Source organism: Octopus bimaculoides, chromosome 10, assembly GCF_046866305.1.
Source record: "Octopus bimaculoides isolate indiv1 chromosome 10, ASM4686630v1, whole genome shotgun sequence".
Taxonomy (NCBI): Eukaryota; Metazoa; Mollusca; class Cephalopoda; order Octopoda; family Octopodidae; genus Octopus; species Octopus bimaculoides.
In genome coordinates this window covers 30676389-30691977 of record NC_142937.1, presented here as the reverse complement: position 1 = coordinate 30691977, position 15589 = coordinate 30676389, and the positions used below count along the sequence as shown (strand labels likewise).

The window sequence follows — 15589 nt, the reverse complement described above, 5'->3', positions numbered from 1 at the left end:
GTGCTTTTTATCACCACCAGCATTAGTGCTTTTCAAACATGGCACCATCACCAGTGCCTTTTATGTGGCACCATCCATCACCAGTGCTTTTTTTACGTGGGACCAACTATATATTAGGGTGTAGTTTGATATTGTTATAATCTACCATGGGGACATGGTGGAGAGCTTTTGGCTTTCATTGATTACTGCCTAACAATATATTGTGACAAAGTAACTCAGAGACCAGGGTGTTGCTTCAGGTTGGGCTGCTACTTCTCTGCTTTGAAAAGTCACAGCTTTGTTTGTACAGACAGAATGTGTGGAAAAGAGTTGCAAGATAGACTCACTAAACTGAGCTGACTGACAGTTAAACTACTAGATGGATGAAGAATGAGAAGGTTTGATAATATCCATAGTCTCAATTGGTCAAACTTAATCCAGCCAGAAACTGATGATGGTTGCTTCTGATGGAATGTTATGGAGGCAGTGCCTGAGGGTTCTGTCCCCAGGAACAGTGGGCAGAGAAGATAGATGGATATATTGGGTAAAGATTGTTTGCCAACATAACATGGCAGCCCTGGTTTAGGACTAATGTTGCTGTAATTTAGCCCTAGGAGACATCATCTCTAGCTGGCTATACGACACAATCTGTTGCTGAATATCTCATGTTGTGAGATTTAAAAATAATAATTTTTGAATATATTGGGGTTGTGTAAGTTTGGTAACACACAGATCCACACACGCACATGTATAACATAAAAGAATAGGGATTTAGAATACAAGAAGGTACCCTATTAGTACTCTGATACAATCCAGATCTGGCTAACCACAATGAATGATAGGGAACTTACAGAATTGAGATGAACAATTATATCGTACTTCACTCGATAGGTAAATCCAGAGTTTGCTTCATTGGATTTCATACAAATATATATATATATATATATATATATATATATATATATTTTTTTTTCAAAGGTTAGACAGAAAAGGGAAAAATAGACGAAAAATGGACGAAAACATAACGAACAGTAAAAGGAGACAAAAATGTGAAAGAAGGAACATTCGCAGCTGATTTTCTCATCAGTTGGTTGTCGAGACATCTTAGTAGTTTCGCACCTGTTGCTGTGTGATGATGTCTTGGTTTGCCTATGAAATTTCTTAGAGAACTTTCTCCTTTGACATCTTGTTGGAATACGCATATTGATTTCACTAAAGCTAGTTCCTTAAAGCTTAAAAGTATTCTAGGCATATTTTATTGCAGAAGAGTTGACTTTAGTATTGATTTTTTTTTTTCAAATTGCTTTTTTTTATTTGCAATATTTGTGTCATCGTGCTGGTTGTTAGGCTGTAATGTCAGGACATGGATTTGTTATTAGCAGGCATCATATCTATGATTGTGTCATTGAAATCCCTCACATGCCAGCTGAGTCTTTTAATTCCTCTGGAATTGGTTAGAAAAAAAATGGAGTGATTGGACTGTTATTTATTGAATTAACCACATGTATGATGTCTGTAGTTTTGAGACATGACAGCCATCATATATTCATTCATTGTTTAATGTCTGTTTGTCCATACAAGTGTAGGTTTCGACAGGGAGTTATTTGAGACAGGATGTCCATGGTTGGATGCTTCTGTCAGCAACTCTGACTTGTTTTCAAATAAGGGATTTTTATTCCAGAGGTCTTCAAATGCACAGAGTGACTGGTCATAATGTGGGATACCAACATTCATGAATGTGTGCACACATTTATTTCTACAGTGTATGAATGTCATAAAACCCATCTACAATGTTTAAAGGCTCTATAATTAACACCTTTATTAAACTCCAATACATTATTACAATACAATAAAAACTAGTTTCCAATTTTGACACAAGGCCAGCAACTTTGGGGGATGGGGTAAATCACGTTTTCTTTGAATCCTTACCATCCTGTTCTGTTCAGCAACTCTGTAGTTACTACTTCCCTTAGCAGAGCAGTCTTGTACTTGAGTCCCCCACTCCTACATATATTCTTTTCTACTCTAGGCACAAGGCCTGAAAATTTTTTTGGGGTGTGGGGGGTTGCAGTCGATTAGATCAACCTCAGTATGCAACTAGTACTTAATTTATCGACCCCAAAAGGATGAAAGGCTAAGTCGACCTCGGTGGAATTTGAACTCAGAACATAAAGGCAGATGAAATACCGCTAAACATTTCACCCGGTGTGCTAATGTTTCTGCCAGCTCGCCACCTTAAATACATATATTATACTTGTTTGTTTAACATTGGTTTTTTTCTGTGGTTGCATGGATTTAGATGATGCTCTTCCTGTCACCAACCCTTACCAAGTAAGGGATATCTCTATTTCACATGTCTTTGAAAGTGCAAAGAAATCAGTCACAACCTCCACAATGGATGTTGATATCAACACAGCATTGCTCTGGAGGCAACAACTTGGAATATATAAACATTGATGCATGCACATATTCTGTCCATCAACTTCCCAAACATAGCATTGCTTGGCCTGGGAATATAGTAGAAGGTATTTACCCAAAATGTTGTGCACTGCAATAGAATCTGAATACACCTGGTTGCAAAGCAAACTTCTTAATTACTACAGCCATGTGTGTGCCTATAAAACTGTGAGCCTCTAGTTTTCTGCATGTCAGAGGGAGAGCATACTTACCACTGTACTAGAGAATCTCTCCCCCCCTCTCTCTCCCTCCCTCTCTCTCTCCCTCCCTCTCTCTCTCTCTCTTTATATATATATATATATATATATATACATACATACATACATACATACATACATACATACACACATGGTGCACACATGCACACAGCGGTGTTCATAAGTATTCATAATGTCTAGAATAAAATTGATTTTTTTAAAATGTTCCTCTTATCACTAATTGGTTTGTAATATCTTTTGTATATTATTTATACTTTATTAATATACACAGTTTCATTTAATTATTAATTTATTTTTACCATGGATAACAATCAAAATTCACAGAATTATAGGATGACGTGTGTGCAAAATTATTCGTTAACATTTTGTTTAATAGCTAATTGTGAAGCTTTTATTATTAATAATCATATTTGATCTTTTTGTATAACTAGAAGACTAACTTAACACAATTTTCTTTTATCAATTTTCCCATTCGTCATTGGCAGTCGTCTCTAAAATGTTCAAATTTTTTTGCATCTTTTCTGAATCTGAACTTTGAAGTGGTACTAAAGGTTTTCATTTGGATTCAAGTCTGCTGATTGAGATGGCCATTGCAAAATATTAATATCATTTTCACTGAGCCATGCAATCACTAATTTCAACATATGCTTTGCATCAATATCTTGTTGAAAGATCCAATTGTTTCCAAGTGTCAACTCTTCTGCTGGCACTTGAAGATTTTCATCTAATATTTTGACATAATCCTATTTTTTTTTTTCATCTGGTCTTTGAAGCAACTACTCATCCTGGGCTGGTTGCTGAAAAACATTGTTTCCACCACCATGCTTCACAGTAGAAATGGCGTTTTGGGGTTGAAAAGTTTGCCCAGATTTCTGTTTTTGATATGGCCCCAAAGTTCAATTCTGATCTCATCAGACCTCAGTGCCTTTCAGCAAAACTGAGCAGCTTTCTTTAACACGCTTTTTTGCATAGTTTAGTTGAGCCTTAATGTAGCTGGGCTTCAGCAGGGTTTTTTTCTTCTTCTTGCTTTGGCCCGTGCAGAGCCAAATGTCCACAATGTCCTCCCTGCATTTGATGATGAAATGTTTACGCCCAGCTGCCCAAACTGCTTGCTGACCTTTTTTGCAGTTGCCCTTACTCTACACTCTATTCATCTCACCAGCGTTTGCATGAGTTCATCTCACAACTTTCGTTTTCTTCTGATCCTTTCTCTATTTGTCACACAACCAAAGGTTTGATATTTCTTAACAATTGATTGCATAGTTAGTATTTTGACAGAAAATCATTTAGAAATCTTCCTCTATCCATTGCCAGACATGTGAGCTTTTACAGTTTTTTTTCTTAGGTCAACGCTGCTCTCTGTTTTTATATACTAATTAAAATCACAAGAAAAAATGTCAATAGTATTGATACGTGTAAGGTTTTATTAATAGTAATATATTTGATATTTTTTTATTTCTAATAGTTTCTGTATCATTTTAAATCAATTTTTAAACAAAAATAGTTATTAAACAAAATGTTATAAATGATTTTGCACACGTCCCGTCCTATAATTTTTTAAATTGTGTTAAATTCGTTATCTGTTGCAAAAATAAATTATTAATATACACAATCTCATTTAATTATTAAACTATATACAAAATAATATTTAAAAAAATATTGCAAACCAATTGGCGACAAGAAGAGTATATTTTTAAATAAAATCAATTTTATTCTAAGTGTTATGAGCACTACTACTACTACTACTACTACTACTACTACTACACACACACGAGAAAAATGAGAACCTGTATGTAGCTAGTATAGATGACAAAAGGTGGACATTATATGATGAAATGAGTTTGTTGACATAGTTTGGCTAATTTGATAATTCACACAACAATGTAAACAACTTCTAGGTAACTTGGTCTTAAAGATTAACTCACCTGGTTCTGTGTATGTTACAACCTATATAACTAGCATTGCTATGAAACGGTTGTAGTCCATGTTTTACCTGTTCCATTACTTACTTTCTTAGATATATAATGAATTTGTTATTGATATTTCAAAACTAGAAAAATTTGGTTCTATGGTGGAGTATCAATTCAAGGTTTGAATAGAATCAAAAGAATTTGATTTTTGTTTGCCATGAGCTATGAGGACCTCCCCATCCAAAAACTGAAAATAAAAACTAATCCTTTTAAAAATATTGACTGATGCCAACTCTTTAATTACTAAGATCTATTTACATCAGATTACACCAGCTTACGTTACTTTGTCTTCTGCTAAGATTGTGCACCTTTGCACAAGATTTTTCCTTTGCAGCCACTCACTGCTGTTACTCTTCTAAATACCATTAGTCGCTGCATGATAAATATTTAGTCTGTAAACAAAACTAGTAACATGCAGAGAAGGTAGGTGTCTGCATAGACTGCTAAAACTATTTTGGGGCAACAACTCCTTCACCCAAATTTGTATTAGCTACCTTTTATTAAGGGGTTGAGTAAAGGTGTTGCTATTACCTTTTGTTAAAGGAATTGTTAGAGGTGTTAACTTTTATTCTTTTGGTTTTAAGGGAACTACTGTAGGAGATATGATGACAGGTTGAAATAGAGATCTTTGTTAGTCGACTAAGAGATGAGTTGTTAACAAAATCATTCTGGGGTTCTGTGTTATGATTTATCATTCTATGAGTGGAGGGGGTCATTGCTTTTGTTTAGCTCTAAGTCAGCTCTGATTGAGCATATCTACGGTCAAAGACATGACAACTCTGCTCACTTCATATTTTCTTTATAAAATCACTGAAGACCACAAATCCAAATGTGTTATTTTTAACTCTGTAGGGTGGATGTCATTCAAGAGAAATTTGTGTGCTCTTTCTAGCAGGTCATTGCCTGTTTTTCTGTGGTTTCTATGGCTGGATGCCCTTCCTAACACCAACCACTTTAGAGAGTGTACAGGGTGCTTTTTATGTGGTACCATCACCAGAGCTTTTTACGTGGCCTCATATATATATATATATATATACACACACACACACACACACACACACACTCCTGAGACTGGTCTCATGATGCTGAATTCCTGTAACTTGGTAAATGGTAATATCTAACTGGCACTGCATGAAGAATACATCTTTTCACCTGTTTGAAGTTTTATCATTCTTAGATTTAATCTCAATATATGTCTTCTCTCTAATGGTGTTAATAAAACAATTATGTTACTTTAGCTGGCTACAATACAAAATTGCCACATTATTACAAAAATCCTTTAAAATACATCAATTATTATTTTCCAATATTGTTTGTTGTTTTTTTAAGCAATTTTTTTTTTCTTTCAGGCTTCGATGGATCTACCTCCTGACAAAGCCAAAGTACTCAAAGGTTACGACGATGAGAAAAAATGGGACCTTATCTGTGATCAGGTAATTTCTTCAAGTCATATATGTTTGTTTTTATCATTGTTTATTCCCTTTTTTTTATTGCTATTTTATGATGAAAATAACAGAAATTAGTTGTGATTATATTTTGGCAAAATGAAATGTTTGGTGGATAGAGCTTTTAACCCTTTTGGCATCAACCTGTTTCTGACTGTTCCTGCTTCTATGATAGACATTTTATGTTCCAACTGGTCAGATCCAGCCTTTCACACCTAGCCTTTAATGCCATACTAAAAATAGTCACATCAAAATCCCAAAGCTACAAAGTAATTCCATAATTAATTCAAAGCAATGTGAATAAATATGCATTACGTATGACAGAGTAATCTGAATGCTAAAGGGTTAAATTAAAACTGTCCATTAAAATTTTTAGTTCATTTATGTTCCAAACCCCAGTTTTAATAATTTCAAGATTGTTTCACTAAATTTGGTGAAATAAACACTAGAGATGTTTTGCCCCATGCAGAAAATGCAGGAGCCACTCACAGGTTTCACGAACTCTTCTAAATCCACCGCAAGGTTGGAAACCCTTCCCTGTTGTCAGCAGATAAATCAGGGTCACTAGCGTTTCACCCCTTAGCCTGTGCACTTCACATGAGTGGGGCAGCGACAACTGAGCTAGTCTACGAAAGGGTTCCACATGTGGTCTCTTATTCTTCATTATTTTCAAAGTTAATTGAGAAAATAGTTATGTATTTCAATAGAAATATGGTAGTGAAAGGGTTAAAATAATTTCCTGAGCGAAACCAGACTTGATGGCTCTGCACTTAACAACAGTAAGCTTGTGTGTCAGATGGTACAGTCTGCTAATGAAATCCCATTTTTGTCATCACCTTTGTACATACTCAAAGTATTTAGGGTTCAATTTACAAAGGAATTATTTCATATAAAATCTTCATGAAAGAAAAAAAGTATGTTTTACTTTTCCACTACCTATGTTTCTTCCTTTTTTCTTTTTTTTTTTTTTCTCCTTTGAGCCTGTTTAATATTTATATAGTACAAATGCTAATTATGTTTCATAGATGGCATTTAGCGAGACATTTTCAAAAACCCACTGGCTTTAGCTAGATTAGATCTATTCTACTCACTCATTTTTTTTTCATCCTCTTGCCTGTTGTTTCATCTCATAAATGTTTCATTCATTGATAGCAGCAGCTCACACTCAGTGGAGTGTGGCTATCTGTGTCACCAGTGGAGTCTACTTCAAATATGCATATAGTTTATCTTTTAACTGTTGTTAAGCCCCCACCTCTGGTCCCCACCATAAAAAATGAATTTCATGGTGACCACCCTCTCTAATTAGTTCTTAATGACTGGGTTTGTCTCCATTGTAAATGAAATTTGCATTCTATCTTGCGTTTCTAGCAGCATTGTTTCCCTGACCTCTGACCCTATACAATTGCTAACTCTGTATCAGCTTACCCGCTTGCTTTATTTCAGCTGAAAAGCAATCATGCTTACAGTGTTCAGAGTAAGATTTTATCTGGATATAACATCATCGTAAATAAATAGAAAGTGGGGCTTTTTGTGATCTGAGATATCCTTTAACATGTGTTCAGCTATAACAACTTCAAGGAGAGAACATATGAGCTGTGAATTTCATGCGTTTACCAAGAATATATTAGTGTAATAAGGAACTGAACCTGCCATGCTGAAAGCTTACCACATTTGCTATGGCATTTACCTCTGTACATTTACCCTGTACTAGAATATCATTCCTACACCTGGTACAATGCACTTTTCCTATATTTATGCATTCTAGATTGCATCAGAAATAACTATTCACTGATAAGCTGGACCCTAATCACCAACACTTCTGAGCCATAAGAACCCAATCAATCTGTGGCTCTATTCTACAGCAGCTTTATAGTTTCCATGTGATGTAGTAGCCTCCTGCTACCATCTTTTCTGTGTCTCATCTGTGAAACACAAAATGAAGCTCCTTTCTTAATCCTTTCTATCAAAACATCAGCTGTTTAGAAGTCCCTTTTCTCTCTCTGTTCCTCTTTGTTTCTCTATTCTTTTTGTCAATATTCTCCACTAACTTCTTTCCAATATAAGTTACACATCAACTGTATTGACCTTATTCAGTCATAGTGAATTGAATGAACAAGGACAGCCTAAAAAAGACTAAAAGTGCTTCTGCAAAGGCACCCAACATTAAAACTTTGTCTCTGTGCATAAAATTCAATGAACTCCTGTTTTCATTAAATTATATTTTAATCTCACTTAATTAGTGCCTCTTATTGCTGATCCTGTCAACAGACAAACAAGACTATATATACCACTTTTCAGAGTTATCTCTACAGATTTTCTATGGAATTTAGAACCAGCCCTGAAAGTTGTGAGGTTTCGTATGCTCATACATGACATTTTTTACATAGACGTATTCATAGATGAAACATCATGAATTTCAGTGTTGGTTCTAAATTCTCACTTATATTATGACCTTTGAACCTTACAGGTATGCTGCTGGCTTTCCAGACTTCAATCAAACTGTCCAACCCATGCCAGTATGGAAAACGGACGTTAAACGCTGATGATATATATATATCTATCTATATATATATATATATATATATATATATATATATATATATATCAATCATCATATATATATGGTGTGTGTATACACTATATGTATCAGTGTTGAAATTCTATTTTGAGGAATCATTTTTGAACATCTCTGTATCATTTTACATCAACCTGTCCCATCTTCAATGTTGCCTTGCCATGGCCATGCTGCAACCATTCCACCCATCCTGGGTATTACTGTTCTTGCATTGAGGTTCTGAAAGCTGTGCTTCTCATCATGTTGCGAAATATTTTTCATAAGTAAAAATAAATTACAGCCTTTTTTTTTTTTTTCTATTCTCCTTAACTGCATTATTTGAAAGTTATTTAGAAGTTGGGGCTTACAGAGGCTGGTTATTGACTCTGCATCTTAATATTGCCTGTGCAGCTTAAAGCAGTAGACTCTGCTGCCTTTTATTATTGCAGAATGTTGAGGAGGAATGTAGAATATAGTTAGACCCATGTCACCAATTATAAACTTGGTTTACTTACCAAACACGTAACTAAACTAGGAGCTTCTGGTGGTAACCAAATATAGACGAGAATTTGAAGCCTGGTCGGTAATGTATACCTTATTGTAAAGGGCTCAGATTTCTTTACCTTTTTAATGGTTTTTCTGATTATCTGTTTCAATGGGTTTGACAATTTTAAAATTGTGGTTAGTTGCTTAGAAATAGGGTAATAATAATAGTAATAATTCTTTCTAATTTTGGTACAAGGCCAACAATTTTGAGGAAGGGGAGGTAAGTTGACCCCTTCATCATCATCATCATCATCATCATAATAATGATGATGATCCTTTCTAACCTAAGCACAAAGCTTGAAATCTGGGGAAGGGATTAAGTTGATTACAGCGACCCCAGTGCATAACTGGTACTTATTTAATCGACCCTGAAAGGATGAAAGGCAAAGTCCACCTCAGTGAAATTTGAACTCAGAATGTAGCAACAGACGAAATACTGCTAAGCATTTCGACAGTTCACTGCCTTGCTACTACTGCTGCTGCTACTACTACTACTACTACTACTATTACTACTACTACTACTATTACTACTACTACTACTATTACTACTACTACTACTACTACTATTACTACTACTACTACTATTACTACTACTACTACTATTACTACTACTACTACTACTACTACTACTACTACTACTACTACTACTACTACTACTACTACTACTACTACTACTACTACTACTACTACTACTACTACTACTACTACTAATAATAATAATAATAATAATCCTTTCTACTATAGGCACAAAGTCTGAAATTATGTGGTGGGGGGAATAGTTGATTACATCGACCCCAGTGCTTGACTGGTACTCATTGTATTGACCCCCAAAAGGATTAAAACACAAAGTGGACTATGGCAGAATTTGAACTCAGAATGTAAAGGACGGATGGACTGTTGCTAGCCATTCTGTATGGCATGCTAACGATTCTGCCAGCTTGTCACCTTAATAATAATAATTATTTCTACTCTGGGCATAATGCCTTGAAAATTTTTGCAGAAAGAGGTTAGTTGATTACATCACCCCCAGTGTGTAACTGGTACTTATTTCATCAACCTGAGATTTGGACTCAGAATATGAAAATGGATGAAATACTGCTAAACATTTTATTTGGTGTGCTAATGCTTGTGTCAGCTCACAGCCTTAATAATCCTTTCTATTATAGGCACAATTTTGGGGGAGGAAGCTAGTTAATTTCATCAACCCCCAGTGTTTGACTCCTACATTGACAGTTCTATATTTAAGAGATGAGGAATTATTTACATTATTTACACTTGACAGATATTTGTCCTCATCTTGTTTGTTGTTCACACAACATTTCGGCTGATATACCCTCCTACATTGGCCTTGGCAGGATTTGAACTAAGAATGTAGAGCCAAAAGAAATCCTGCTAAGCATTTTTATCCAATGGGTTAATTGTTTTGCCCTGTAATTAATAATAATTGAAGACCTGATGAACATAACAATAATTATAAAGATGATAGGAACTCTAGCTGTTGGCTCTTATGACTCTAGTAGTTTTTTTTTTGTCCATTAAAGATGTTTATAGCGCCTCAGTGTCTTAGATGATTATTCATCTAAGTCAAAGATTGTGAAACTGCAGGGATCCAGCTCATACTAATGCTTTCAGTAATAAGAGATGTTATTGTGGCCCATTTATGTAAAGGGAGTTCTGATCAATTGCTTAAAAACAACTTTTGGCAAAGTAAGGTTAGAGGTTTAGATTATTGTTCTGATGCCTATGCTTCCAATGGATCAGATGGAATTCATTGAGGTAAATTTTCTTCAGCTGGATGCCTTTCCTGTCACCAACCCTCACCTGTTTCTATGTAAGGTAATATTTTCCCATGGTCAAAAATATTTTTCACAGAAGATTAGAAATCAATGACACCATTATAAGATTGTGTAACTGTTGTAATCCAATGTCAGATTGTTATAGTGTCCACTGCAGTATAGCAGCATAGTTAGTTAGACAAGTGAGACATGACTGTCTGCGACTGACTTCTTGACCTCCGATTTCACAGTATTCGTAAGAACTATTACATACCACTTATCATGAGGGAGGGGTGTTCCATTATTATTATCCCTATAACAGTAACATCAAAAGGGGACAGACATATGCACACATCACACATGCACACACGCATGCATGCACATACATGCATGCGCACATGCACACCCACCTACCTAGGATGAGTGGACAAAAGAAAGAAAGAGGCATTCAACACATTTAGTAGGAGTTACATATATTATTTTTTAAAACAGTTTGATTTGGCTCCATGGGATTTAGTTTCGTAGGCTATATGTATATATGTATGTTTATATCTATCTATCTATCTATACACACACACACACATGTATGTATGTATAAAATGTTATTATTATAAAGCCATAAATTTGGGGCAAGGCAGATCCACCCTGGTATTTATTTTACTCCTCCTCTTCCTCTCGAAAGGGTGAAATGATGAAATACAAAGCTGACCACAAATGATGGTGGTGTTGCAGGGGGTGGGAGTGTTTGGGCACAACTGAATTACACAGCAGGACATTTTTTTGCTTCTGTCATATTTCTCCCCCACTCCCCGTGTATCATCATCATCATCATCATCATCATTATTATTATTATTATTATTATCCTATTTTTAAAATTTTCTGAGCCTAGTTGTCACGTAGACAGAGCTTAAATATCAGTTTTCATTCTATTAAACAACATCCTGCACAAGAGATACACTTAGCTTGTATAATAGTAATAATGGTGATGATGATGATGATGATGTTTAGTTCCTTAGTAACACTTTTGGTAAGAGTGAAACCCGAGATTGACAATTACCCAATTTATACGTGAGACTGAATCAATTTGGTCTCATATGGTAAATTTACTGTGTCTAGACTTGAACTAGAAAACTCTAGGCTTCATACTTCTTACCAACCGTCTGAGCCAGTTTATTTGCCTCAGTGTCATGGATTATATTTGCTGTAGTGTTGTTGTTGAGTGGAAGTCAGTGTAAATGCTGTTCATTGACAGTTCAAGGCTCAAGAAGTTCTTCTTAAACCCTTTCTCTCCTTGAGATCAATAAACAAGTTCCTGTTACATGATACAATCCTATTGCTTCTCTTTCTATCTCTCCGTCTCTTTCTCACCTTCTTTCCCCTCTTCACATCCCCCCTCTCTCTCTCTATCTTACTTTTTTATCTTCTCTCTCCTTTCCTCTCTTTATCTCTCTCTCCCATTTTCTTAGCCTCTGTGTTTTCTTCTCTAGCTTCACTCCCTCTTTTTAAGCTGTTGTTGATGATGATGATGACATTGCTAACAGTGGTGGTGGTGGTATTTTCCTGTCATTTTCTCACTTAAGTGTTAAGTTCTCAATTTCTTATGATGTCACCCCCTCCCCTTGATAATGTTCTCATCTTAATTGTTCTCCTTCCTTTTTCTCTTTTTTTCTTCCTTAATCTCTTATCTCATTTATTGATATAAAAACTTGAAAATTAGATAAAATAAGAACAAGTCACAGAGATTATTGAGGGTTTTTATTATCTTTCCTGAGCAATTTCCTGGTAATAAATTGAAACCTTGGCCCCCTAACAACTAATTGTTCCATTATTTCTCCTTCAGTGTCCTTCAGCTCTGTAACCAATCCTTCTCAGTAGACGGAGTTGGGTTTTTTTTTCTCCATTTCATCCTAATCATATGATAGGTTTTATGTTTTAAGATTTTCTCATGCTCCATGATCTACAATAATGAATTCCTGAAAATGGCACAATGTCACAAATTACGTGTGAAATAGACTGCTTAAATGAGCTCCATGTTATGACAGGTACTTGTTTAGTCTTGACTCTATTGATCTCCAGAAGAACTGAAAGCAAAATTTGATCAATAAGCACTTGTGGTTGCAAAGCATGGACTCTGAACAAATTTGAAGAGAACGTTTGCAACATGGGTCTATAGGAGAATGTTCTGAGTCTCTTACAAGGATTCTCAGACAAACAAATGGATGTGAGGAAAGAAGGTGAAAGACAACAACAGCAGATTGGAAATGGATGCTGCTTGTAAGAGGGTGACCCTTGCTTACAACTACCACAAGGTGATGATAGTAACCCATCGACTGCATGTGTCTATGTATACTTCCATTATCTCAACCACATATATGTATATATGTACGTATATGTATGCTTTCATTATCTTTAACAATCACAAGACTAGTCACGTCCTGTGTAAACTCCTACCCCCTCATCCCTACATTAAAATGTGATTTGATTAAGTTAAAGCTGCCATATGTTCAATTAGGAAGTTTCAAATTTTTGTCTACTTCAGTGTTTTAATCTTTGGTTGCGAATGACGATCAAAGCTGCCATACTTGATTAACACCCCCCTCCCCACGGAGGGGGGCATTTCCTGTCAGTTGTTGCACCACTGCCATACCACCACCACCACTGGTTTTGTCACACCACCATCTTTCTTACTTTTCTGTTCACAGACTATTAAGATCATTTGACTTGCTGGAAATAGCAACCATATCTCTCCCTCAAACTACACCTATTTCAGAGAGGTATAACATAGTGGATAATGTAGCACTAAATACACTACATTTGAGCTTTGATAAAACCGGTGGTCATGGCTGGAATCACTTTTGTCTTAGATCTGTTGAATCAGAATTGATTTGAGGCTGAGTGATGGCAACAGCATTTCCCTCCAGATGTCACATCACCACTCCCACTATCATCACAGACAATACCTTTGCATTGTCACATCACCATCTCCACCACTATCACAGCCACCACCATCACCACACTACTCTCATCACAAATAAAAATTCCTTTGCATCATCATCATCATCATCATCATCATCAATGGATTCCTTGACCTGTTCAAGGCTACAGCCACATCTCTATCAACAAGTTCCCTGTCTCTCTTTTTTTTGTAAATGACAGTCACACGATTCACTGAATTGTGGGCCAACATGTCACTAACACTCCAACAGGATGGCTAACACTAAAGCTTTATATCCTTTTGCAAATCACAAGGATATAAAGAGCTGATACTTATCTCTAGATTTCTGTAGTGTTAAGCAGATAAAACATTGAGTTCCTTCTAACTGTAACACTGTGTGTGGCTCTTCTTGCTGAGGGAATTGAACCCAATACTATGAAAGCTAATGGAAGGCACATTAACATCACAGTATTGTTTAGGGCTAGGAGGACTCTCCCATTGAGGACCAGTTGTTTCAACCATGGACACAATGCACTACTGATGCTAGGATATGTACTCTTTACTTTTTGGTCTGTTATACAATACCTTATTGTCTCACAACTATAAGTGGAACACAAATACTTCATAAAGTCAGTTACTGTCATGCTATCAGCTTCAGCCTGACAAGCAAATAACTTTATTTTCTAATATTTTCTGAGCCATCTTCAGAGATATTCCACCTGACAGACTTCTTCTGGTTTTAAGATGAACATGCAACCCTTCTTACTCTTCTGACAGCTTTGGTAAAAGTTGTACTGTTGCCCTCAGTGTAAAACCACAGTTTGCCGTGAGAATCTTCAAGCAAAATGGTGCAAGGATTTTCTAGCAAAATAATCCACAAATAGGCTGCAACTTTTTCTTGGATTGTTTCCTGTTAGTTTACACCATCCAAATCAACTGTGCCCTTGGTTTTACACATGACTACAGATTCATTGAGAAACCGTTCTTTGCCCCATGTATAGCGAGATCTGGAGTGACTATCTGCATAGTTATTCTTAAGCTGTCTGGGCAGGTTCAGACATAAAATATGCTGGTCACTGTAGTGTATGTCATAGGAGAAAAACTTCTCTTTTTTAATACCTGTGTATTCAACACATCTGGTTCCTTGGTGCACTTACATTCTGGAACACGGTTATTTCAACATATCTTTCATGAACCAGAAGTAGCTGGAAATCTTGAGCCTAGACAGTTTTGGTCTGGAAGAAAAGGCTTTGCTTGTGTCTCGTCACAAGCGTTGTAAGACTGGTGACATTCATGCCATTAACATTCGTTTTGAACAGTCGCAAGTTATCTGCAGGAAAAAAATTGTACAGAGAAGGAATTTAAGAGATGTCGTGTTCTAGAGAAGAGGGACTAGGTGTAGTAGTTAGTGCAGAACCTGGGTGGGTTGAGCATTTAGTAAGGGTGCTGAGTAGAGGTGGCATGAAATGGACCAGATATGATGAGCAGAGGCTACTGTAGTAGTGGTAGACAAAGCAGAGAGAGAAGACCCAGCATATTTATGGGAAGGAGATTGGAGTGACTTCATGCCAGCCAGTCTATTGTGAGTTTGTGAGCCACTGACAATGTTTTATGAGGGGCTTGAGTCAAGTGGCTTTTCTTTGAATACAGTCTCCCATATGTGTGTGTGCTGCAACAGCAACACTGTCCTAGATGTGAGAACAATACTCT

At 36.1% G+C, this 15589-nt stretch overlaps 1 protein-coding gene across 5 annotated transcripts in view; it reads left to right on the top strand.

Moving 5' to 3' along the window:
- The window catches only part of LOC106868205 (formin-like protein), a 175524-nt gene that overhangs the window by 53945 nt on the left and 105990 nt on the right, over nucleotides 1-15589 (top strand). For all 5 annotated transcript variants that reach the window (XR_016243369.1, XM_089358488.1, XM_089358487.1 and 2 more), the window contains exon 2: nucleotides 5974-6057. Coding sequence is in view for 4 of the 5 variants with exons in the window: in XM_089358488.1 (XP_089214614.1) it covers nucleotides 5974-6057 (84 nt within the window). In the remaining variant the exon portion in view is untranslated. The remainder of the gene's footprint in view (nucleotides 1-5973; nucleotides 6058-15589) is intronic.